This window comes from Squalius cephalus, assembly GCF_949319135.1.
Source record: "Squalius cephalus genome assembly, chromosome: 11".
In the NCBI taxonomy this organism is placed as follows: domain Eukaryota; kingdom Metazoa; phylum Chordata; class Actinopteri; order Cypriniformes; family Leuciscidae; genus Squalius; species Squalius cephalus.
This window is the reverse complement of record NC_137132.1, coordinates 22677593-22705298: the sequence shown is the minus strand read 5'-3', so window position 1 is coordinate 22705298 and position 27706 is coordinate 22677593. Positions and strand designations below refer to the sequence as shown.

At 42.0% G+C, this 27706-nt stretch overlaps 1 protein-coding gene and 1 long non-coding RNA gene across 2 annotated transcripts in view; one reads left to right on the top strand and one right to left on the bottom strand.

Moving 5' to 3' along the window:
- LOC307166689 overlaps positions 1–27706 on the bottom strand; it is a 428201-nt gene that overhangs the window by 354169 nt on the left and 46326 nt on the right. The window lies entirely within an intron of this gene.
- The window catches only part of frem2b (FRAS1 related extracellular matrix 2b), a 104590-nt gene that overhangs the window by 55796 nt on the left and 21088 nt on the right, over positions 1–27706 (top strand). The window contains exons 7-19 of the mRNA XM_079885169.1: positions 6724–6873; positions 9758–9967; positions 10054–10251; positions 10391–10555; positions 11041–11223; positions 18795–18925; positions 19031–19186; positions 19462–19765; positions 21799–21930; positions 22530–22861; positions 25284–25476; positions 25863–25967; positions 26458–26585. Of these exons, the coding sequence (XP_079741295.1) occupies positions 6724–6873; positions 9758–9967; positions 10054–10251; positions 10391–10555; positions 11041–11223; positions 18795–18925; positions 19031–19186; positions 19462–19765; positions 21799–21930; positions 22530–22861; positions 25284–25476; positions 25863–25967; positions 26458–26585 (2387 nt within the window). The remainder of the gene's footprint in view (positions 1–6723; positions 6874–9757; positions 9968–10053; positions 10252–10390; positions 10556–11040; positions 11224–18794; positions 18926–19030; positions 19187–19461; positions 19766–21798; positions 21931–22529; positions 22862–25283; positions 25477–25862; positions 25968–26457; positions 26586–27706) is intronic.

Sequence of the window (27706 nt, the reverse complement as noted above, 5' to 3'; positions counted from 1 at the left end):
TGTAACTCACTGTATTGTGGAATGAACGCTACTTCCTTGGTCTGTCTCAAGTTGGTCCAAATTGCGTGCAGCACGTCTTTTATTGGGCCTCTGTAAATTCACTCACATTTCTCTTGTGTTAGTATCATTGCATTGGCTTCCTGTGTGGTTTAGAGTTGAGTTTAAAACCCTAGTTTTTGTTTTTAAGTCCCTAAACAACTTAGCACCCTCACATCTATCTGAACTTATATCTCTACATAACCCTTCTCGAGCTCTTCGCTACGGTAGTCATAGATTGCTCACTGTTTCCTGAGCCAGATTAAAACAAAGAGGAGAACGTGCCTTTGCTGTTGCAGGCCCTAAACTCTGGAACAGGTTGGCAGTTCACATTAGATTTGCTCCTACATTACAGGTTTTTAAATCTTTGCTTAAAACTCAATATTTTTCCATTGCTTTTAATGTTCCTTGATGATTATTTTTGTATTTGACTTCTGTTAGTATTTTGATTTTCTTTTGCTATTTAGTGTGAAAATTGTCTCTGATTTTATTTGTGAAATTAGTTTTCTACTGCTTTTGCTTGTATTTATTTTATCCGATGTTGTAAAGCACATTGGTCAGCTGCTGCTGTTTAAATGGTGCTATATAAATAAACCAAACTTTAAACTAGATAGATAGATAGATAGATAGATAGATAGTCAGTCAGTCAGTCAGTCAGTCAGTCAGTCAGTCATAGATAGATAGATAGATAGATAGATAGATAGATAGATAGATAGATAGATAGATAGATAGATAGATAGATATTTGAGCTAACAAATTTTACTAAAGATATTTTGTGCAGCACTTTTTCAGTTTTAAATCTGATCTTGATTTTCAAGGTGACGTAAATGACATTTGGAAGTCTCTTAAGCATTTCAGTTCGCAGGTTGATCATGTTTCTTATGGGTGATTTGTCAAGGATAAATACACAGGGTGGAGGACAACACTGCCTTGTAGAAACTGGCTTTGTTTGTATCTTCATTGTTATTTTGTTTTCCAGTCCAGATTCTTGGCTGATGTCAAGAATTTCCGCAAGAAGGAGAAGAAAAAAAAAAGAAAGAAAGAACGAAAACATCGCCTGGAGCTACTGTCTGACAGCAGTGCTCGTTCGCCTTTGCAAATGACGCATACACCTGAAACCTGATCGACTGTTTTTAGAAAAGACAGCTCTGTGTCAGCTTATTGAGTGCCACCTACTTAGAGTACTCAAAGCACGCACAGACAGCAGCAACACCGGGTAAAAATAGTCTGCTTACACTGGACTTTTTTTTTCTTTGGTAGTTTTTTTTATTTAACTTACGGGTGGATGGATAGATAGATAGATAGATAGATAGATAGATAGATAGATAGATAGATAGATAGATAGATAGATAGATAGATAGATAGATAGATAGATAGATAGATAGATAGATAGATAGATAGACATCTCTTACAGGCTTTACCTCTAGTACTACTACTCTATTCTGTCTGTACTGAGTTTCTCACACACGTTTGTTTTACTCTCCAGGTTGGGACTTTCTATTGATTTCTGTTGTTTTAGCTTATAGTGAGAAAGGGGTATTTTCATTTTTCTACCTTTACCTCTGAACCTTAAGGCCCGTTCACACTAAGGGCAATAACTATAAAGATAACGATAAAGATATTGTTCTACAAATCGTTCTTAATATTAAAGAATAGCAGAGTTCACACCACATCTATTAGGATAACAGCACAGAGAAACAATATTGTTGAAATCACTTTCAGAACGATTTTATCCAGCTTAAGAATGATAAAAACAATGATAGCCAATCAGAATCCATCCTGTTGTAACAAGCTTGAGCATTTAGAGTGACAGACAAGCACGCACTTAGAATAAACAGAAACATTTGGTCCTCAGAAGCCTTCTGTAATTGTATCGGTAATAGAAATCAGCTGGCAACATCACATGTAGAAAATCTGTTTGTTGATAATGAGTGTGTTGGGGACATGTTCTCACACGCTGCAGTAACTGCCGCTGGATACGACAAAAATCACTCTCGTAAGCGAAGAGAAAGAACTGCGCGTGAGTTGTTGTAACAGTAAAACAAGAGGATACTTGTACCCAAGGATCGGGCTCACTAATATGCTGCTTGATGTCAGGCAGTGAATGTGTGTTGGGCTAATAAAGCTATGATTATGAACCACTTGGAGTGAGAGATGGAAGGGAGTATCCGGAGGAAGCAAAATGAGTGTAGGTGGCTGTCTGTCTGGAGCCTATTATTAAGATTCAGTCTTCCGATTCTGGGTCAGCCTGGGGGAGACGAGGCAGATGTCCTGTGGTGAAGTCCTGTTGTGAAACTGTTTGTTTATTCCTGGTTAGTTAAAGAAAGATTTTATCAACAATAACAGCATTTAATGATTCATGGCAAATTTGAAATAATTAAAAATGTCAAATAACCATTCATCAGATGTTTAAATTTAAAAGGAATCTAAATCTCATGACTTTTGAGCATATAGAACTTGCAATTGTGACTGAAATCATTCATTTGGTCTCCATATTACATGCAGGTAATTTTGTAAACCGTGAAGCAATGTTAACATAAATGGCTTTTGCTTTTTTTGCTGTTGAAGTAAATGTGACCTGTTTTTTTGCACAAAAATTACCTGTCCTGGTGCTTTTTTCAAGAAAATTACCTTAAATCAATTCAGATTAATTTGAGAGCTCCTGTGGAAAGGTGTACAATGTGTTCTCTCTGAAAAACACTTAGCGCTGTGCTAATGTGTTCTGCCATTTTCTTGCACCCAGAGGTCTTTGCTTTTTATAAATGCTGTCACTCTGTGGGAATGCTAAGGAAAGTTCAAGCGCACAAACGTGTCTGTGCGTAGATGTGTGAACCGCACACCAGACTCCCTGGGTACTTTCTGCCTCTCTCCCCAGGCTAACACCAAGTATTTAAATCAGATGTAAACTGTGCTATATACATGTATATATATATATATATATATATATATATATATATATATATATATATATGAAGAGTTCAGATGCAAAAGCCTCTAAGTTCCATCTGAAATTTTCTTCTAGAATGATCATTTTTATCAAGCTCATATATTTAAGTTCAGTAATTTCAAATTAGCTATTAATTGTCATTTAAGTGAAATTACTGATTTAGTCATTTAGTAATAAATAAATAAAGATGCTATCGTTGGCCATGTCACACTAAACAATATTTTAGAAATAGGAAGAAACATTTTATGTTTCAGAAATCATAGTCTTTGAAATGATTGCATTTCCCTGGTTTGTTTCGGCTTTTTCCACCTGAAGGTTTAATTACAGAGAGTTGAAATGAGGTGAGAAGGAGCTGTGCATTAATGTCTTCTGGCTCTGTCCTTGTGAAAAGGTTTTTGGCTGGAGTTACTTTAAAGAGCAGCTTTTGACCAAAGTGGTCAAATGTGCAGTGAAGTAAAATGCCTGTTAAGAGTGAATGTCAGAGTGCACTATAGGCTACAGGCCAGATAATTCAAGTTTTGGAAAGATAATGCATTAGTGTACCTAACTGCAGAACCTTTAAAGAAAAGAAAACCCTCAGTTGTCCAAATTTAGCCCACTAGCACCAAGGCAGACTGCCACATGGGTAACCTGATCCACCCTTTGATGCACCTGAGTTTGGGTTTGGGTCGTGTAGGAGCCAATGGCTTGCCTTTCAGTTAATGGACTGTGGTGCTTTGAAGCTCACTGTTTGTACCTTTTACAAATGAACCTTATCTGATTGTGGGAGCAGTGAGACACACACCAAAACGCACCCACACAACTAGCAAAACCAAAGCACTCATTTTATATCACCTTCCGATCGCCCACAGTACTTTATGTCTCTGCAGGGACAGGCTCTGGCAGTGCCAAGGCACATCATGCAATTATATTTAATGTGTCTCCAAGACCTAGATAAAGCTGGAGATAACTGCCTCTCTGTTTTTCTGAACTCTATATTTTATAATGGGATTTTCACATCATGAACAATTTTCGCCCTTGGACACAAAACTCTTGGCAGTGCCTAAAGACATATTAGCCCCCTGTGAGCTTTTACGCAACTTCACACGATTGTTATGAGCGTTTTATTGCAGGTGAAGCATGTCAACTTTTTTGTGAGTTTAAGTTTAGCCTTTGATCATTAATGCAAGTCGTTAATTTAGTAGTTTCAGCACATTAAAAAGGAAATGTGAAATACAAAATTCTTACTAGTGCTCATAATTAAGCAATAGTAATCAGCTGTATTGCGACGGCAAGTTTGGAATAGAAAAGCACCACTTATGTTTATAAAAAGTATCTTATGCTTACCAAGGCTGCATTTATTTGATCAAAAATACAGAACAAAAAAATATTATTACAATTCAATATAGATGTTTTCTATTTGAATATATTTTAAAATGTAAATTATTTCTGTGATGGCGTCATTGTCACATGATCCTTCAGAATTCATTCTGAGTATTTATTCATTTTTGTGGATTTTTTAAAACCAAAAATGTAATTCTGTCACATTAACTTCCAAACTTGTGTTTTCTTCTAAACTAACTCTAAATTCTAAACTAAACGTTAGAATGCATTACTTGGTAATCAATCAAAAGACATGCATTCAGATGTCAAACTTGGCATTGTCACAGTCATCGTCTGCACCACTCTGTCTTCGTCTGCACTACACTTCCCAGAATCCCTTGTGTCTTCACACCTGAACTCACTCCCTCAATTACCCACCTGTTCATCGTCTTCATCATCCGTGTCACCTGTGCTCACCTCATCATTGTTTATTTGTGTCTGTATTTAGTTTCCCTCTGTTCAGTTAGTCCTGGGCTGCGTTTCCCAAAAGCATCGTAAGCCTAAGTTGATCGTAAAAACGATCGTACGACTGATCTTAATATTACGGTCTGTTTCCCAAAAGCATCGTAGCTTAAGTAGCACTTGAAAATCTTCGTAGATCTACGAGTGCTCTGGAGTAATCGTACATCCACAAGTGCATCGTAAGAAGACAGATTTATGAGTACACCTGCAGGACAACCGGCAGATTACACCTTTAACTTTATTCAAATGTATGTGATTATAATATAAGGTTTTGATTGTACTTTATTGTACACTTTATTACTCTTTTTTTGTTGTTGGTTAAATTAATGTATAAATTAAATAATTAAAAAGGTCAGAAAAAAAATAGAAATAATTTAATCTAATAATTTTAATCAAAATTAAATGAATGAAAAAATAAATATATAAAAGAAATCCTTTAAATCTGTTAAAAATGACATATTTGTTTCGCTCTATCTCCTCTAAAAGGACATTAATTTCATCTTTTTGAAAGGTATCTTTTCGTGTTTTTTTTTTTCAGCCATTTTGTCAGTGCCTCCGCCTGTAGGTGCTTTATATAGACTTGTCTTGATTGCTAATCCACAACAGATGACAATTATTAGGTTAAACGTTCAGAATACGATTCCATATAAGGTTATATTTCAGCACTTCGCGAATGGACAGCGACTCTTAAGTAGAACGTAGAGCGCGTTCTCGCGCGTTCATGTTAAGTGCATTTTTGGGAAACGCTCGTGGAATTGCTGCGAGCGTTCGTAACTTTGCACGTAGAAAGCGCTCTTAAGAGCTAAGATACATCGTTATCGGGAAACCCGGCCCTGGTCGGTTATTGTTTCTGTTTGTGTGAACGTCTTAATTTTTACAAATTTACTATTAAATGTTTTGTTTTCCTGGTTATCATTCGTTGTGCGCTTTCCTCAGCCCAGAGACGTAACAGGCATAATGTGGCATGGAAAATTTGACAGAAATTTCATTTTTCCGTGAACTATTTCTGTCACTCAACTTTTACTTTGTCCCTGTCAGTATTTCCTCATAATGTAAGAGTTTGAGCTTGAATAACTCTTTGACCGGTAAAATCATTCTATGATGGGCCCTAACAAAAGCTCAAATGCTGAAGTGGTTCTATTTTAAGCTTTTTAATGGAAAAAACCCTCCAAACACCCTGCAGGACCTCATCAATGCACTCCATCCTAATGCATCAACAGTTCAGTGCTGGTTTAGGGGTAAAAAATTAACCTGCTGGGTTTTTTTTTTATCACGTCATGTGAGTCCTCAATGCCACACAAGAATAAAACGAGAGGAAAAGAGTCTAGTTTCTTGTTTATTTTCCTTGGGCTTAGATACGCTTCCTACCGTGGACGTATAGTGGCTTAAACTCCTTCAACACCCTCAATGTCTTACTCTCAATCAGATTCAGGACATGACACTGTGTCTTCCAAGAAAACACATTTGGAAGCTGAGTGTGACATAGACCTTTCACCAGCAGATAAGGTGTTTGTGAGCTATGAACAAGGATTTGGCACTGAATTCTAAGATGGGTAAAGTGTTAATTGCAGACAGACAGGTCCATGCTAGCCCGTCTGTCTCATCCCCGTACCTTTTGTCAAAGCTGCCTCAGACAGTTCCTCATTCTTAACGGGATAATTTGTCATAATTTATTCACCCTCAATACAAACCTGTATGACTTTCCTTCTTCTATGGAACACAAAATATATTTGGGTTTCTTTGTCATAATTAAATTCACAGGGGTCCAGTGTTGTTTTGGACCCCACTGACTTTCATAATGAACAATAACAGTTCGTCTAAATATTTTATTTTATCTTATGACATGCCTCGTGTAGTGATCATGCTCATATCTAGATTGTTCCTTCCATTAAACATCTCTCTTTATTTTCTAACAGCACCAGTATTTTATTTCGGAGAATTGGAGTACCATGTAGATGAGAGTGACGGTTATGTCGAAGTCCGGGTTTGGAGAACAGGAAGTGATCTTTCCAAAACCGGAACGGTCACAGTGCGGTCTCGAAAGACTGACCCTGTTTCAGCCGAAGGTATGTTTCAGACAGACACCTGTATGGCAGTTCTTTGTGCAGACGCTTTTATATATAATTACTGTCAACATGTTCGGTTAAAATAATACATTGTCGACCTTGTATTCATGAGACAATAATATGCTGTTACAAGCCCCACAGGCTTTACAACACTGACAATGTCTTCAGTGCCTCTATCTACCATGATCTAAAAATACTCCATCTTCCTAGCGTTATTCCCGCTCATTTGCAGGGTCCTCTTGACACACACACACACACATTTGATTTGGCACAGGTTTTCCACCGGATGCCCTTTCTGACACAACCGAGCACTGAGACACATTCACACTCACACACACTCCTACAACAATTTGGCATGTACAATTCACCTAACCTGCATGTCTTTGGACTGTGGGGGAAACCGGAGCACCCGGAGGAAACCCATGCTGACACTGGGAAAACATGCAAATTCCACACAGAAAGGACTCCTGGCTGAGCCGGGGCTCGAACCGGGGACCTTCATTTCAAGGGAAATGTAATTAAATTACAGTTCGATTATTTAGTAATTAATTACACCCAACACTGCTAACCACAAATGTATTCTTTTATCAGTCTAATATAGCTAAAAAGTATTAAAAGTACCTATACTTATATAAAGTACTTGTTATAATAATTATTTAAAGTGCATATTTTAAAATGCCTGTGCATAGACATCCCAAAGTGCTTGTTATAAATATATAAATCTACCTATCTGCAAGTGCATATGTGACCCTGGACCACAAAGGTCACATGGGTCAATTTTTCGAAATTGAGATTTCTGAAAGCTGAATAAATAAGCTTTCAATTGATGTATGGTTTGTAATGATAGGGCAATATTTGGCTGAGATACGACTATTTGAAAATCTGGAATCTGAGGGTGCAAAAAAATCAAAACGTTGAGAAAATCTCCTTTAAAGTTGTGCATTTATGTTTTTTGCGATTGTGCTGCATTTACTCACAAAAATAAATGTTTTATATTTTTACGCTAGGAAATTTACTAAATATCTTCATGGAACATGATCTTTACTTAATATCCTAATGATTTTTGGCATAAAAGAAAAATCAATAATTTTGACCCATACAATGTATTGTTGGCTATTACCACAAATTTACCCGTGTGACTTGTGACTGGTTTTGTGATCCAGGGTTACATATTTTAAAGTGCCTATGCATAGTTATTACCTAATGTTATTCAGCCATCTTTTAAGCTGTTTCATAAACAAAACAAAAGTGGTGCTACCTCTAATTTCCGTTGGCATACTGTTCCAATTTGTGCAGCCTTTAATAGAAAGGATGTTCTGTGCAAAAGTAGATTTTCTAAATTGTACTTCAAAATCCCCCCCGAGTAATTGACCTAGTACTAGTCTCACTGTTTCTCTTTTTGATAAAATCCCCCAGGGGTGGTGGGGCCATTCCATTCATTGATCTATATATAAGACAGCTACTTTTAAATATTTTGAGATTTTCATAACTTAGGAGTTGATACTTCTCTAAAATTGAACTAAGGTGAAACGACTGTGGTTTCCTATCAAATACCATACCTGGCTGCTTTTTTGTAGAGTTGATCAATGGGTTTTTATGGAAGCTTGTTTCCGCCACAGAATAAAACATTTTAAAAGATAATTGCAACTTTTTATCTCAGAATTGCGAGATATAAAGTCAGAATTGCGTGAAATAAAGTCGCAATTGCGTGTTATAAAGTCAGAATTCTGACTTTTTTTCTTGCAATTGCGACTTTATATCACGCAATTCTGACTTTATAACACGCAATTGCGAGTTTATATCTCGCAATTCTGAGATCTTTTCTCAGAATTGTGAGATATAAACTCACATTTGTGAGATATAAAGTCCAATTCTAAGGAAAAAAAAGAATTTTTTTTTTTTTTTACCACAGAATAGTTTATATCGTGCAATTCTGACTTTATATCTCCCGATTGCGACTTTATTTCTCAGAATTGCGACTTTATATCTCGCAATTGCGACTTTATTTCTCAGAATTGTGACTTTATATCCCGCAATTGCGACTTTATTTCTCAGAATTGCGACTTTATTTCTCTCAATTCTGACTTCATATCTCGCAATTGTGAGAAAAAAAGTCACAATTCTGACTTGATATATCGCAATTGTGAGAAAAAAAGTCAGAATTGTGAGATAAAAAGTCACAATTATTATTATTTATTTATTATTCAGTGGCAGAAACAAGCTTCCATAGGTTTTAGTGCAGTGACACTAGCAAATGACCAGAATGTAAAGCAGTGTTCAATGTGAGAAAAAAATCATACAATGGAGATAGGATTTAGCAGCCTCTGTTGTAATGAAAGACCTGATTTGTTTGTAATTATGTAAATTACATTTTATAGCAATAGTTACCTTTTTTATGTGTTTTGTGAAAGTGAGGTTCGAGTCTAGTTATAACCCCAAGGTACTTAAACTGAGTTACCAACTCCAATTCCTCTCCTCCCAAAAACACAATAGATCTGCTTCTTGTTGGTGGTTGTTCAGTGGGCATCTTACAATCAAGTTTTACAGTATTTGGCTTCACAGGTTTTTTTGTAAACATCATAACAATGGTCTTTTTGGTGTTAAGAATGAGACAAATTTGACTTAACCAGTTTTGAACTTTGGTTAGTGCATTTGTGAGGTTTGTAGCTATTCTCTTTGCATCTTTGCATAATATCAGTTCTTTATTTATTTTGCCTTATTCGGGACAAAAAGTTTGGCCATTCCTGCAGTCCTATGATACTGAGAGAGGCATTTATTTTCCCAATGTTAATTTACCTGTGAGAGGAAATTGTTCTTTTGTCACTGAACTTTCTTAATTTGTTTCTCCATTGACCCACTGACTTTCTTCAAATCTTTAATACAGCTGGTGTGGACTATGTTGGGATTAGTAAGAACCTGGACTTTTCCCCGGGCGTCAACATGCAGACGTTCAAGGTTACGATCCTGGATGACCTGGGACAGCCGGTGCTAGAAGGGCCAGAGAAGTTTGAGCTGGTTCTCCGTATGCCCATGAATGGCATATTGGGAGAACCAGGAAAAGCTACAATCAACATAAACGACTCCATCTCAGATTGTGAGCGGTCTTATACGAAAAATAATGTATGCAAAAACAAGGCCAAAACAATTATGATGTTTAAATATGAGACTTTTGTTTTTTAGTGCCCAAGGTGCAATTCCGGGATCCTACGTACACGGGTAATGAGAATGATGGACGGATTTCTGCTATTGTGTACCGGAGCGGAGATCTGAGCTACAAGTCAAGTGTGCGATGCTACAGCCGTCAAGGCACAGCCCAAGTCATGATGGACTTCAATGAGAGGCCAAACACAGACGTCTCCACCATTGTCTTTTTACCAGGTATTATTAAGTGTGTTTAAGACTTATTCTGAAAGAAAATCCATTGATTTTTCCTAAATAATTATTTTGCTGTTTGATGTGCTGACATATTTTATGCATTCTTAACAACAACTCTCTCTTGAAATGGTTACTTGTGTAGGTGAGGTGGAGAAGCCTTGTGTCCTCATCCTCGTGGATGACACTGAACATGAGGAAGATGAGGAGCTGAGATTGGTGCTGGGAAGCCCCAAAAGTGAGTCTCCGTTTGGGGCCTCCATAGGGGCTCAGAATGAGACACTCATCAAGATAAAGGATGATGCTGACAGTAAGACTTTTATCTCTTACTTTCCCACATTTCTGTACCCACTTATGTTCACTTGCAATTTCTTTAATCTCTGTCCTAGAAAGTACTGTACTTAACTGGCCTAAGAGCAGAAAATGTACTGTAAGGCTTTGAGTTTTTTTTTTATCTAGAAATTCAGAAATGTTGATTTTAAAGATGTACAGGAGATGTGGAAAGAGGAAAACCCTACAAGTTGTTAGTATAATAGTATGCATTATTTCATAATAAATATTTCAAACAGGATCAAAAAGAAAGATTGTAGAATTTAAATGCACTTATCTGCTCGATAAATTTAAAGATAAATGTATGATTTTGTCAACATTTTTTTGGGGTGAACTATCCCTTTAAATCTTTAAAGATCTTTAATCATCAGTCTGGTCAAGCTGATTGGTCGATATTAGTACTGACTGAAGTGATAATGCGGTGCTGACATACATCTCAACTTTCCCACAACCCTCCTTCCCCAGAGGCCATTATCAGGTTTGGAGCAACCAAGTTCAGTGTCAGTGAACCCAGTGAGTCAGGGCAAATCTCAGTGGTGAGGATCCCAGTCCAGAGAACAGGAGACACATCCAAAGTGTCAGTGGTTCGGGTCCACACAAAGGACGGCTCAGCTTCCTCTGGAGAAGATTACCATCCCATCTCTGAGGGTGGGTTCAAACACAACATCATAGCACAGTTTTGTAAGACAACTCACCGGGGAATTTCACAAGAACATGTTTTACCCCAAAATCATAATTTTAACTTGCAAATGATGCTGATCAAAGAACATTAAGCATTTTCATAACAATAAAAACATTGCCAACCCACATTCACAGTAACCTTATACAAAAGAATAAATTGAATAAGATAGAATAAAAAAAAGAATTTTCATTACTGTAAAAAAAGTTTTTAGTATTTATATTTATCATAGTAGTATGTTATATTTACCTAATGTATGCTGATTTAAAAAAAAAAAATTCATAGTTAGATCTGTTATATTTACCTAATTTATTCTGATTTAAAACAAATACTACTATGAAAACAACAGTTTTTTTCTTTTAAATCAGTATAAATTATGTAAGGGATGATGTACATCCAGCCGGTGGTTCTCTCAGAATGATGAGGATCTTAATCAGCCTTAAAGGTATAGCGGAGGATTTTCCCGAATTTTAGAAAAGAACTGCCCTCTCCACTTTTTGAAAAAATGCACATGCGCAACACTCTACCTGCTCCCGAGAGGGAACGCCTATTAAACGTATGCACGAGCTAATCATAGCTTACATTAACTTTTACTAGCAGTGATTTTAAATGGATTTCTCCAAATAGCATGCCAAACTTTACCTGTCAAGTAGAAACTTCGCGACTGAGGCATCAGTGGGAAGCCCAACCTGTGTTTTGAGCGCACGCCATCGTGTGAATCGTGTGCACGAGCACGTACGACGGCCTTACGTAAACATATGACCAGAATGATTGACACTTAGGAGGACCAATAGTCTTGATGATCCACCCGGAAAAAGAAAATCCTCCGCTATACCTTTAAGGGGGTTATTTTGAGAACAACCGGCTGGATGTACATTATCCCTCTTATTACACGGCTACTTGCCACATAAGTAAATAATTAGACACGAAATATTGGTCTGAGTTGAAATATTTTATTTAATCTTTAAACACAAAGCTTTGCGGAGAGAGCCGTTGCAGCGCAGCAAGATCAAATTTAAGAAATAGGGTATACAGTCATACCACTTATTACATAGCATTTCGCCACATAAATAATTATGGGGATTAGATATATTGATTTCAGATTAAACTGTTTTAAAATCGATACTGTTAATCGATAAAAAAAATATCGATAAATCGATAAACTGTTTTATTTTACAATACAATAGTCACAAAATGGCAGCAGCTGCATTTGTATGAAACAAGAGAGAGCGAGTCCACAATAGCCTACTGGATGGCATAATTAAATAACTACACAAAATATTCATTTTGTTTTAATATTTTATTAGCTCACCAAATGTCTCGGTTACTGATGTAACCCTCGTTCCCTGAAGGAGGGAACGGGAAACGTAACGTCGACGTTACGACGTAATTGGGATCACTTCAGGGAGCCCTATCAACTTCGAGTGTCTACAGAACGAGCCAATGAACGTTGGCGTGCGTGAATCGCGTCACGCGCCCCCGCCCCGCAGCGCGGGTATAAACAGGAAGCGGGCGCACGCACACATTGTTTTTCGCTGAGGAGCCGAGATTTGTGACGGCCATGCAGCGATGGTCAGCAACGGTGGCAACGGTGGCGACTGGACGTTACGTCTCCCGTTCCCTCCTTCAGGGAACGAGGGTTACATCAGTAACCGAGACGTTCCCTTTCAGTCGCTCACGTTCGACGTAGCGTCGACGTGACGACGTAATTGGGATCCCATGGAAAACGCCACGGTTGCTGCCACATCCAGCGCCCTACGCAAGACTCTCAGACCCCCAACTGCTGGGGTGGAAGACCTGCGTAGAGGGAGTTCAACTGCTGTTCCATTATACCCCACACAGTGAACTCTTAATAACACTGGGAAAGCGTACCTTTCCAGGGGAAAGAATGCTGCGGAGCCACATCCTGCCCGAAGGGAGGTAACATGTGGAGAATACACATATGGACTGGCCGAAGGGGCAGTGCAACATATGGAATGTCACTGGGGTGGCTCCACCCGAAGGGGGAGACACACCGGACAGTGACGGCAGAGCAGACTCTGCCAAGGGAAGACACGGGCTCACCGCAGGGAGCTGGTCGTGGAAGAATACACATATGGGATCGCCGCAGGGATCGCACATATGGAACCCAGCCTAGCACAAGTTACACAAGCATACGAGCACTAGGCCTGGCGTCGGACGCTCCGCAACGTCCGACTGCCGAAGGGGTGCGGAGGAACTCACAGGGTTCGCCAAATGGGGAACTCGACTGGAGTAAAAAGCGCACGTATCCGTTCCTAGGAAGGGAGTGGCGCAGCAAGCCGACACTAGAGCGGGAACTTCGGTGTTACCGGCTAGTAGAAGCAAGCACACAGGAAGAAACCGGCTCAACACGTAAGCTATAAAACCTAGCGAACGTGTTAGGTGTCGCCCAGCCCGCAGCTCTACAGATGTCTGTCAGCGAGGCGCCGTGTGCCAGCGCCCAGGAAGAAGCGACACTCCTAGTGGAGTGGGCTTTCAACCCAGGCGGGCAGGGCACGCCTTGGGCTTCGTAAGCCAAGGCGATGGCATCCACTATCCAGTGGGCCATCCTCTGCTTGGAGACAGCCTTCCCTTTCTGCTGGCCTCCGTAACAGACGAAGAGCTGATCTGAGGTCCTGCTGGGTCTGCCTCCTCCGAAGGCAGCGCTTGCAGGTTCACTACCTGGTCCCGGAAGGGAGTGGTAGGAACCTTGGGCACGTATCCGGGCCGGGGTCTCAGGATGACGTGAGAGTTATCCGGGCCGAATTCTAGGCACGATTCGTCGACCGAAAATGCATGCAGGTCCCCTACCCTCTTGATAGAGGCCAATGCAACCAGGAGTACTGTCTTACAGGACAGGATTTTTAACTCAGCTGATTGCAGAGGCTCAAAGGGTGGCCTCTGAAATGCCGAAAGGACCAGAGACAAATCCCAAGAGGGTATAGAGAGTGGGCGAGGAGGATTCAGTCTCCTCGCTCCCCTCAGGAACCTGACGATCAGGTCATGCCTTCCCAAAGACTTACCATCAACAGCATCGTGATGTGCAGCAATAGTGGCAACATACACTTTAAGGGTGGAGGGAGACAGCCTTCGCTCCAGCCCTTCTTGCAGGAAGGAAAGCACGGCTCTGATCGAGCAAGATCGGGGGTTCTCCTCGTGAGAGGAGCACCAGTCAACAAACAGGTTCCACTTCAACGCATAGAGGCGCCTCGTAGAGGGGGCTCTAGCGGAAGTGATGGTGTCAACTACCGCAGGGGGTAGGTCACCTAGAACCTCCGCGTCCCGTCCAGGGACCAGACATGGAGTTTCCAGAGGTCTGGACGCGGGTGCCATAGGGTGCCCCGTCTCTGAGAGAGCAGATCCTCTACCAGAGGAATGGGCCAGGGAGGGGCTGTCGCGAGGAGCACCAGTTCCGGGAACCAGGTCCGGTTGGGCCAATACGGCGCAACTAACAAGACCTGCTCCTCGTCCTCCCTGACTTTGCACAAGGTCTGTGCAAGAAGGCTCACTGGGGGAAACGCATACTTGCGAAGGCCCCGGGGCCAGCTGTGTGCCAGAGCATCCGTGCCGAGGGTCCCCTCGGTCAGGGAATAGAACAACTGGCAGTGAGACGTGTCCGGGGCGGCAAACAGATCTACCTGTGCGGTCCCAAAGCGCCTGAAAATCAGCTGGACCACCTGGGGATGGAGTCGCCATTCTCCCGGTAGCACCTGCTGTCGCGAGAGCTCGTCGGCTGCACGATTGAGCAGGCCCGGAATGTACACGGCACGAAGCGACCTCAGATGCTTCTGACTCCAGAGGAGGAGATGGCGGGCGAGTTGTGACATGCGGCGGGAGCGTAGACCACCCTGACGGTTGATGTACGCAACGGTCGCAGTGCTGTCCGTACGGACCAGTACGTGCTTGCCTAGTAGCAGCGTTTTGAAACGGCTCAGTGCAAGACGTACTGCTAACAACTCGAGGCAGTTGATGTGCCAATGCAGTTGAGGCCCCGTCCACAGACCTGAAGCTGCATGCCCGTTGTACGTGGCCCCGCAGCCGGTGGTAGAGGCATCCGTGGAGGCCACAGAGTGCCTGGACACTTGTTCCAGGGGAACACCTGCCCGCAGGAACGAAGGGTCCGACCACAAGCTGAGAGTTTGGCGACAGTGCGGAGTCACTTGGACCCGGCACGAGCCGCTCTGCCACGCCCATCTCGGGACTCGATCGTGGAGCCAGTGTTGGAGCGGCCTCATATGAAGCAATCCGAGCGGCGTAACCGCGGCTGCAGATGCCATATGCCCCAGGAGCCTCTGAAACAGTTTCAGTGGTGCCGCTGTTCTGCGTCTGAGCGTGCTCACGCAGTTCAACACTGACTGGACACGGGCCTCGGTGAGGCGCGCTGTCATGCTGATCGAGTCCAACTCCATACCGAGAAAATAGATCCTCTGCCCGGGGGTGAGTTTGCTCTTTTCCCAGTTGACCCGAAGCCCTAGGTGGCTGAGGTGACTGAGCACCATGTCCCTGTGTTCGCACAACTGCTCTCTCGACTGGGCCAGAATAAGCCAGTCGTCGAGGTAGTTGAGGATGCGAACACCATGCTCGCACATGGGAGCAATGGCCGCCTCCGCGACTTTCGTGAAGACGCGGGGCGACAGGGCCAGCCCGAAGGGTAAGACCTTGTACTGATATGCCCGTCCCTCGAACGCAAAGCGGAGAAACGGTCTGTGTCGAGGGAGAATCGAGACATGAAAGTACGCGTCCTTCAGGTCGATCGCTGCAAACCAATCTTGGGGACGGATGCATTTGAAAATGCGTTTCTGCGTAAGCATCTTGAACGGTAGCCTGTGAAGGGACCGGTTCAGGATGCGCAGGTCCAAGATTGGTCGTAACCCACCACCTTTCTTGGGTACAATGAAGTACGGGCTGTAGAAGCCGGTCTTCATATCGGCTGGAGGGACCGGCTCGATCGCGTCCTTTGCCAGTAGGACTGCGATCTCCACCCTGAGCACAGGGGCACTGTCCGCCAGAACACGGGTGAACAGAATGCCCCTGAAAGCAGGGGGACGCCGGGCGAACTGAATCGCATAGCCGAGTCTGATGGTACGGATGAGCCAGCGAGACGGGCTGGGAAGCGTTAACCAGGCTCCCAGAGACCGAGCAAGCGGGACCAACGGCACCACAGACGTACCCGGGGTGGGGCAGCGCGGCGGAATGCAGGGACCCGACTCGGACGGCACAGCGGCCCGAAGTGGGGTCTGAGTGTGTGGTGCAACACATACCTGCTTCCGTCGAAGGGCAGAGTGAGTGTGCGGAGGCGTCAGTGCGTCCAGGACACAGCCACTGCTGCCTGCTGGCGATGAAAGAGGGGCTCGGGAGTGACAAGGCATGGCGGCGTCGTCGAGCAGCAGCGGTCCGCCGGGGCAGGATGTGTCGGATGGCCTCTGTCTGCTTCTGTGCGGCCGAGAACTGTTGGGCAAAGCTCTCGACCGTGTCGCCGAACAACCCAACCTGGGAAAGAGGGGCATCCAGGAACCGATATTTATCGGTGTCCTTCATATCCGCCAGGTTGAGCCAAAGGTGGCGCTCCTGGACCACCAAGGTGGACATCGCCTGACCGACTGAACGTGCGGTTTCCTTCGTCGCCCGGAGGGCGAGGTCGGTTGCCACACGGAGCTCCCGGAGGAGCTCTGGGTCAGAACCACCCTCGTTCATGTCCATGAGCGCCTGGGCCTGGTGGACCTGCAAGAGCGCCATGGCATGGAGGGCGGAAGCAGCCTGTCCACAGGCCTTGTAAGCCTTCGCCGTTAGACCGGACGAAAACTTACAGGCCTTGGATGGGAGGCGTGGATTACCCCGCCAAGAGGAAGCGGACGCCGGACACAGCTGCATCGCGATGGCCCGCTCCACTGGGGGGATATCCACATACCCCTTAGCTGCCCCGCCGTCGAGGGTGGCGAGGGGGGAGGAGCCACTAGAACGGCTTCGGGCACTATACGGTGCCTTCCACGTCCTAGACAGCTCCTCATGCACTTCCGGAAAGAAAGGTACCGGGGCGGCGCACTGAGAACCAGCACGGCCCGCCCCGAGAAACCAATCGTCCAACCGAGAAGGTTTGGGACGTGGTGGAGGGTTCCACGCAAGCCCAACCTTCTCGGTGGCCCGGGAAAGCATAGCCGCCCATTCTGGATCCGTCTCGGACAACGCTACACGCCCCGAGGGGGGCAACGCAGCCGAGTCTTCATCTCCAGAGGACTGAAGCTCCCCCTCCGATGCTGCGATCGACATCTGATCGTCAGCTGGAGCCCCAAAGGAAACGGTTGGTCGTTACGGAGAAGGACCAAGACGTTCACTAAGGAGCCCCAATGGCGACAGCGCTTGTGAGGCGTGAGGGGCCCGCGGAGGATGACTCGACGGGGAAGCCCTCACGGTAATCCTCAGATCACCCTGGTCATGCACCGAAGTAGGTCTATTCTGCGGGGCAGAATAGACACTAGATCGGGGCATAGGCGAGGGGACAGCACCTCCCTTGAGGTAAGCGAGTCTCGATCTAAGCGCTGCGATAGTCATATTCCCGCAATGGGAACATGAACTATCCACAAAAGCTGCCTCAGCGTGTTGAATGCCCAAACACGAGAGGCAACTGCTGTGGCCATCTGCTGGCGCCAGGGAATGACGGCATCCAGAAACGCACAAGCGGAATGACATCTTGAAAAAGACGCAGGGTCACGCTTGTGTTGCTCTTTTAGTAAAAACATAAAAGGTTGAAAAATACTCTCTCTGCTGAGGCACCCAGGGGTAGCCGCGGTGTGAATAAACACACAAGGAAACGCCCACCGAACCGACACAAACACAGAACAATAGTGCTGTGAAAACAGCAGTTGTGAGCTGCAATGCTCGCGGCCACCGCTGATCGCGCCGTCACACCAACACTGTAGGCAGAGAGTAGATCTCTTTGAAGTCTTCAAGGGCTGAATCTCTTTGTAGACAGAAGTCTCACGAAAGCTCGGCTCCGAAGTGAAAGACAATGTGTGCGTGCGCCCGCTTCCTGTTTATACCCGCGCTGCGGGGCGGGGGCGCGTGACGCGATTCACGCACGCCAACGTTCATTGGCTCGTTCTGTAGACACTCGAAGTTGATAGGGCTCCCTGAAGTGATCCCAATTACGTCATCACGTCGACGTTACGTCGAACGTGAGCGACTGAAAGGGAACACAAAACATCCACAAAGAAAAACCGTTCCTTGCGCTGCTGACTTCAGTAACCCGGATGAGCCTGCGTTATCTGTTTTGAGCGGTTGTTATCTGGGAATAACATAACACTGGATGGCACTATTGACCAATCAGAATCAAGGATTCCACAAAGCCGTGTAATAAGTAAATATAACAAATACTACTATATGAATACAATTATTTTTCAGTTTACCTATTTTATGCTGATTTAAATAGAAAAACAATTGTATTCCTAATAGTATTTGTTATATTAACATAATTTATGTTGATTTAAATATTATAAATACTACCAAGAATATAATTGTTAATATGGCAATTTCCCAACTGCAGATGTGGAGTTTAAAGAGGGAGAGACAGAGCACATTGTAGAGGTGGAAATCCTGTATGATGGTGTGCGAGAGATGAGAGAGGCCTTCACGGTCCACCTCAAACCTGATGAGAACATGGTAGCAGAAATTCAGGTACTCCAAAATATGCTTGCCCTGGAATATGGAAACAAGGTATATAATCTTCCTGTCTATTAGACCCACACTGTGTACATTATAGCTTCTCTTCCAAACCTTCAGGTCACCAAAGGCATCATCTACATTGAAGAGGCGAACAGTATGGCTGACGTGACCTTCCCCTCTGTGCCAGTGGTGGTGTCTTTGTTGCAGTACGATGATACAAGCAGGACGAGAGATACTCAGCCAGCCGCAGGATATCCCGTACTCTGTGTCACGGTAGGTTCACTATATAGGGAAACAATGAACATAAAAGATATCTATCTATCTATCTATCTATCTATCTATCTATCTATCTATCTATCTATCTATCTATCTGTCTATCTGTCTGTCTGTCTGTCTGTCTGTCTGTCTGTCTGTCTGTCTGTCTGTCTGTCTGTCTGTCTGTCTGTCTGTCTGTCTGTCTGTCTCCATCATACAGTATATATATATACATACATACAGTATATATACAGGATATACAGTATGTTAATTTATTTCTATATTTATTATAGTCATGCAACTCCAAGTATCCTGACTTTGACCGGACGGGCTCCATCTGTGTTTCGGAGCACATCAATAACACCCTGACCCGGTACCGCTGGCTGGTCAGTGCCCCTACAGGACCTGACGGTGTGACCAGCCCCATGAAGGAGGTGGATTTTGACACCTTCTTCACCTCCTCCAAAACAATCACATTAGACTCAGTGTATTTCCAGGCAGGCTCACGTGTGCAGTGTGCAGCCCGGGCTGTCAACTCAAATGGGGATGAAGGCCTGGAGCTCACCAGCCCCATAGTTTCCATCAGCCAGGAAGACGGTGAGTTTAGTGCATTACAGAATTAGCACCAGTTTTAGAACATTTCTGGGCCAAAAAAATAAATGAAAATAAGATGAAAAGACAAATGGTTGTCTGATTTAATTTTCTGATTTATTTATTTATTTATTTATTTATTTCTAGAGCTCTGCATCATTTTATCTTGATAAAATTTTAGCCTTGCTATGCTAAAAAAACGTCAGAATTGCGAGTTTATATCTCACAATTCTGACTTTCTAACGTGCCTTTCTGACTTAATAACTTGCAATTGCGAGTTTATATCTAGCAAATCTGAGAAAAAAAGGTCCGAATTACACTTTGCTGGGCTGCGTTTAACTCCACTTTTAGACATAGACTTGCAAACTTACCTAAGCACTTTTTCTTTGGGGAAACACCACCGCCATTTTGAAGTGCATTCAACTTCAAAGGCCTAAAGAATGGAGCTTAAAACAAATTCATAAGTGAACTGAAAAACTTTAAATAACAAAGCATAATCATAGCAGATTCTAAGTGATTAAAGGGGGGGTGAAACACTGAGTTTCAGTCAATCTCATATTAATCTTGAGTACCTATAGAGTAGTATTGCATCCTTCATATCTCCAAAAAGTCTTTAGTTTTATTATATTTATAAAAGAAAGATAGGCTGTACCGAGTCTTTCCGGAAAAAAACGAGTGGCTGGAGGCGTGCCGTGTGGGCGGAGCTAAAGAATCACGAGCATACATACAGAACGCGTTTTTGCTTAGAAAAACGTGAGATGGGCAGTGAAATGGGGGAAACACAAGGTCTCGAGAGTTTTTTAAAAGTAGAAATGATTTTAACTTGAGCGCAGTGTTTTTAGAACACCATGTCATGCGCGAGTTTTACAACATTTGTGTGTGTTTACTCGTGGTTTATGAGGACATGAATTGGTTTATGGATTATTGTATGTGACTTAGCAGTAGCAAGCGGAACAGTTTTGCACATCAGACTAGTATTTTCATAGAAAAACAATGGAATAGTAGCGCATTTCAATGAAGAAGCGCGCTTTGTGTGAACGGCCCCTAGGTTTATTATGAAATAATTCATTTATTTCAACATATTTTCACACTCTTTGTGTATTGTTGTTTTGAGTGGTTTTACAATAAACAAACATACACCTACAGTGGCCAGCTAAACAAATGTATTTAAACACACACACACCATACATCGCATGCTCCATAGATACATTAACTATACGTGACCATGTTGTTTACTTGCTGTGCTTAAGCGCCGATATCTAACAACACACAGACATTTGAAGCAGTTTTACTCACCGCCTGCGGTTCCAACGCACGACCGTGAACCTTTATCGTTGGGACTGCTCCATCCTTAAGCATTAGACAATCTGCAAATCCGGCAAATACTTCCCTAAAGCCGAGCACAGCGCTTTGATGGGCGTACTACTTTCGCTCTCCCGCTCTGGTCTACGGGTGTGCGCGCGCCTTTCCGGGAGAAGTGCCCTTAGGACCCATATAAGGAAATTCCGCCCCATCTGACGTCACACATGCCCACACTCGAAAAAAACTTTCCGAAACTTGTGACAAACCGGAAGGAGTATTTTTGGTACAGAAATACTCCATCAAACGTACAACTTAATTTTTGAAACTTTGTCCATGTTTAGCATGGGAATCCAACTCTTTAACAGTGTAAAAAACTCAGTATGCATGAAATAGCATTTCACCCCCCCCCCCCCTTTAAGGGCTTAGGACGTTCCACCAGTAGTGGGCACTCGTGCAATGTAAATAATGACATACATCCATGTGAATGAGACGGAGGGAAATTTGCATAAAAGGGCATAACATTTTTTACTTATTTGCAGCCCTTGTCTTAATGTGCATAATTCACACCCACTTATTGTGATCCAATCGGTTTCCAGTAGAAAACATTAAGCCCCATCTTACAAATTTAGCACATTTACTATTTCACTCAGAAATATATGGAAGTAAAATGGGTTGCAAACATTTTTTCATGCCCCTTTAATCTGCTGATGTTTCATTTTTCTTCCTTTTGGCATCAGGTATGTGCCAGCCTCGGGTTGTTGGCACAGTTGGAGCTGAACCTTTCTCTGCCAGACTGCGCTACACTGGAGCAGAAGATCCAGACCATCCAAACCTCATTAAACTGACTGTCACCATGCCCCATATTGATGGTCAGTACTCCTACTGTAGTGTAAGCAGATTTTGCTTATCAGACTGTCCAGCATATAGGAAATCATATACATTGATAAATCACAATGACTTTTATTTAACATGTTATATCAATTTTCATATTTTATCACAATTTTCTTCACATTGTTTTTTGCACACTTGTGGTATGACATTTTTGAAAAGCACAAATACTCTGTGTAGTCTCACAATTAATATATATATATATATATATATATATATATACACAAATGTCTGTCAGATCAGATCAGATCAGTGTTATTTTAGTATTATTTATGTACTTTTATAGATTTTTTTTTAGATTTTCCATTTTCATTGTAATTTTAGTTTAGGTTTTTAAACTTTTTATGTAGTTTTGTAATTTTTTATTAGTTTTTGAGTTTTTTATATTTCTATTTAGCTTTAATTGATTTTTGTTTCAATTTTAGTTATTTTAGTACTATTTATAGTACTCACCATTTATTTATGCATGCATGCTTTATTCCAGTGTCAAAAAATATTTTCAATATTTTTAGATTGACTTTTAGTTAACAATAACAACAGATACATCCATGTTACATCATCTGCCTCATTCCATTGTTAGGTATGTTACCTGTAGTCTCCACTCGGCCGCTCTCCAACTTTGAACTGACCCTGAGTCCAGACGGCACGCGTGTTGGAAACCATCGCTGCTCAAACCTGCTGGACTTCACAGAGGTGCGGACACGCTACGGTTTCATCTCCAACACCACCCGCAATCCAGATGCCATTGGCGGGACTGCGCCCTACCAGTATAGCACGACCCTCAGGGGACAAAATACCCTACGTTTCTATCGAAATCTGCATCTGGAGGCATGCTTATGGGAGTTTGTCAGCTACTATGACATGTCTGAACTGCTCAACGATTGTGGAGGGAACATCGGGACTGATGGACAGGTGAGGAAAGAGAAGAAAACTATTTAATTACATTTCATCATGCCTTTAGCATCATCAGGTCAAATACACTACCGTTCAAAAGAAATTATTTTATTTAGCAAGGATGCATTAAATTGATCAAATTGACAGTAAAGATAAAGATTTCTATAAATAAATGCTCTTCTTTTAAATTCATCAAAGAATTCTGAAAAAAATATCATGGTTTCCACAAAATTATTAAGCTGCACAACTGTTTTTTAACATTGATAACAGTAAGATATGTTTCTTGAGCACCAAATCAGCATATAATAATGATTTCTGAAGGATCATGTGACACTGAAGACTGGAGTAATGATGCTGAAAATTCAGTTTTGCATCACAAGAATAGACTTTCAATAACTGCAGCCTTTGATTAGAAAACGAGACTTCCTTTGAACGGTAGTGTAAGAATGTATTTTGTGCCCTTAAAAGCGGCTAACATCGCTCTTTTGTTTTGATTCAATGTCAATTCCGGAATGTATTTAATTCGTTTCAAGGTTAGACTCCTGCTCTTGATATATGGATTTCCAGTCTATGCCAAACATATTAAACTTATTTCACAGTTGTGAGATCAGATCACATCAAACCATTATGCTGTGGCAATCCATTTTAGCTTATTGACAAAGGCATTTGCTTTATGTACTTCAAGTTTAAGCAGCCCACTATTTGTCTTTCGCCAACAATGAGTCAAAACTGACCTTTAGATCATAAAAAAACTTCTCTTTTTTTTCTGTTCTTCCCTTTTAACAGCTAGCTTGGAAAGGGTAGACCTTAAAACAAGCTTGGAAGAAAACTGTTTACATGCCTGTTTGAGCCAGTCGTTCATCTTCACCATGGACACAGGCTCTGTTGGTTTACTCTGCAGTTAATGAAAGTGGACTAGTGTCAGGATGGACGGGTGTACAGGCCACATTCAAGTTCAGTGAAGTCGATCTGCGAAGTTATCCAAAACACTTTCTTAAAGAGTTAGCAGTTAGTAGTGGACTATGCTGCAGTGCATTACAGCTAAAGTACTTTTAATTTGAGTTTACTGCAAATCTTTTAGGATACATTTTTCTATTAGAAATGTGTGATTCTGACTGTCAATGTAATTTTGAGAGTTACATTTTTTTATTTCAATTCATTTATAATTTCTTTTCAGTGTAAACCAGTCTATGGGGTAAACTGATGAGGCTTGCAGAGTTAACGTAAAGCAAGAGCAACAGCACCATCTGCTGGTGGCACATATGTACATACAGTCATTCCAAAAGCCTTTTGCTTCTCTTAAAGGAACACGCCGACTTTTTGGGACTTTAGTTCGTGGTGAGGAGCAGCTCAGAGTTGGAGTAAATCACTTCGCAGAAGTAGCAGTGCTTCGCCTTCTGAGAATCTAGTTCCTAGTATGTATACGGTTAGAAGATGGCTGTGTCTCATGTGACCTTGTTATTTGTACATGCTGTGACTATACAAATCACAACATGTAAATAGGAAAATGTTGGCATTATTTTGTCACTGATTGGGAGCAGTATGCTAGCTGGAGCCATTTACCTCCAGTCTTTGTGCTAAGCTAGGCTAGCAGTGGGTCGGACAGAGTTACGGCATGCACAGAGATGAAAGGGGTATGTATGGACTTATCTAACTCTGGGGGATACGGTGAATAAGCTAAAGTCCCAAAAAGTCGGTGTGTTCCTTTAACATAGTTAAGATTTTATTTTGGCAACCAAAGTATATGTGTAATAATCATGAGGTTAGAAGTCTAATTCTCATGTGCTAAATTATTTGAGACTGTCTACTAGAGATGCGCGGTTGACGGTTACAGCCGCGGACTCCGCGGATAAACCGCGGATTGGGCGGATGACGTGACGAAAAATAATATTTTAATTAAATTCGGGCGGGTGGCGGGCGGTTGAACCAATCAAATGAAAAATATATGTATACACCAATCAGGGGATGGCGGGCGGGTGCGGTTTTGAAAATTGGTCAAAAACGTTGGTGCGGCTGGATGGCGGACGGATGATGAGTTTTGTGATGCGGTTGCGGATGAAATAATAGCCCATCCGCGCATCTCTACTGTCTACCCAGCAAACACAGAACGACCTTATAATGTCATGTTTTTTGTTTTGTTTTTCGGGACTAAAAAATATGTAGGTTCTTTTTTGTAACCAAAAACAAATCTTTTAAGAAAGTTTCAGGGAGGTTTTTGTGACAACCTGTACATAACTCTCTTACAGTTATTTTTACTGTAGGTTTTATTTTTATAACCATACATTGGGAACTAAAGGGAACATTCTATTTATGTAAAGAAAGAGTTCCTGACTAATTAACAGAGAACATTAGTATGTTCATTCTGGGTAGGTTCCCAGGTAGGTTCCAAAAACTGTTATCTGGGTAGTTACTAGAGTATTGACCTTTCTGTCCTGTGTAGGTGCTGAACCTGGTGCAGTCTTATGTGACCCTGCGTGTGCCCCTGCACGTGTCATACGTGTTCCATTCACCCGTTGGCGCTGGTGGTTGGCAGCACTTTGACCTGCAGTCGGAGCTGCGTCTCACTTTTGTTTATGATACTGCCATCTTGTGGAGAGATGGCATTGGTAGTCCACCAGAGGCTGAATTACAAGGCAAGACAGCACAATTTTCTATTTGAATATATTTTAAAATGTAATTTATTCCTGTGATGCAAAGCTGAATTGTCAGCATCATTACTCCAGTCTTCAGTGTCAAATGATCCTTAAGAAATCATTATATGCTGATTTGATGCTCAAGAAACATTTATTTATGGTGAAAAAATTTGTGTTTTTAATGTTCTTTTTGTTGTTGTGGAAACTGAGATACATTTTGTTTCAGGATTCTTTGATGAATGGAAAAACAGAAAACAGTTTGACAATAGAATTCCTTTGTAACAATGTATAAGTTGTTATTGTCACTTACAAAAAATCTTACTGATCCAAACCTTTTGAACAGTAGTTTATATGGATTTTTTCATTATGTGAAATTGATTTTTTAGGGGCCCTCTATCCTACAAGCATGCGCATAAACGAACAAGGTCGCTTGGTAGTCAACTTCCGTACAGAAGCACGTTTTCGGGGGCTCTTTGTTACTGCACATTCAGGTGTGTTATAACTTAACTTATATTAAATATACAAAAGGTACCTGTAAAATGATTTCATCTGGTTCTAATATTTGTCTTTCATTTGCTTTTTTGGATCACAGCTTCATGAAAACAATTATACAACTGGATGAATCTGTGAAGATAAATCCTTGTCATAAGTCACAAGAAATTATCTTTTGAATATAGAAAATGAAGCTTATTTTTGGAACCAGCTCTTGTTATAACTCTATTCTTATAACTGTAATTCAATTAAAATAATTGTAAAGTACCTTTGTAAATAACAGTTGATGCCAAATGTAATGTTTGAGTATTTTCAAATTTTTATGAATTAATTTTTAAAAAATTTATTTGGGGGTGAATTAAGATACATTTCTTTTGAAATTTGTTCATATAATGGCCTGGGTCAATTCATTGAAACTTGTAACGATGAGGCAGTGTCATGCGATCTTACTTGTGTTCAATCAGAATAATAACATTTCTGTTAACACAGCCTCCCTTATGACTTCCATGGTCATGTGTGCGGATCACCCTGGGCTGACCTTTAACCTTAGCTTGGTGAGAAGTGAGCCAACATACAACCAGCCAATGCAGCAATGGACCTTCATCTCTGATTTTGCTGTAAGTCTTCAGGGTGTCTGATTTTTCTGCATTCAAAGCAAAGTCTGCTCTTGATACTATGGGCCCTATTTTAACGATCTAAGCGCATGGTCTAAAGCGCAGGTAGGGTGACCACCTGCTAATAATCTCAAGGGGGGACAAGGGGTATGTTTCTGAGGGACAATGTGGGACACTGCCTGGTGCGGCGGTGCCCCCACCCCACGGGCAAACTCACTGATAGTGGTTTACCCATTTCTAGCACATACCACCTTACATGGTATATTAATAATGCCCTATTCCCCTAAACGTGTAATTGCTGATGTATGCTCATGAATAGGCCAACCAATGTGTATTTTTTTCTAAATAAAGATTCATAATATTTTGAACATTCAATGAATTGACAGATGCACTTCCACTTAAGATTTACTATTTAATGTTATTTATTTATTTTTCATTACAATTTATTCACTTTAAATAAATTATAATATAAAATTATAGGATTAACATGAATTGTAGTTGCTCAACACCACAGAAACAGTAATAATAATAAAAAAGTATTTAAAAAAAAAATACGATTGACATCGTATTCCCCTCCATGTCCGATTGAGAAGGACGTTTTGCAAAGGTCACATAAAGCCCTCTTGGTATCCCCCTCAACACCTTTCAGCCACAAATATTCATTTTCCCAGTCTTTCTTGTACCCACACCTTCTCTTTTTAATTGATGATGGCGGTGCCTCTCTCAGACTCTTTCTCCATTTTTCGAATTGGAAAGCGCGCATCTAAAAGTTCCTTCCCAGTGTGTCTGGTATGCGCGTACGTGCGCTGTCATGACAACAACGAAAAAGTTGACAACAACCTAGTCAGCAGTTCAACTGAGGGGTGGGTGTGGCAACAATAGCATGCTGAACTGTCAAGTAATGTTCGTTTAGCTGCCTGGGGCTCGAGGAGAGCGACCAACTTTTTTTTTGAGCAAGCATAGATTATGCATGACACGGTCTCAATTTGCGGGACTCATGAATTGGGCTTCAAACGCTGTGCGCGCGCACGCGCTACGCGGGACGGGTGGTCACCCTAAGCGCAGGGTGCAAGTGCACTTAGGGCGTGTCCGAATCCACTTTTGCTAGTTTAATGACGGGAAAA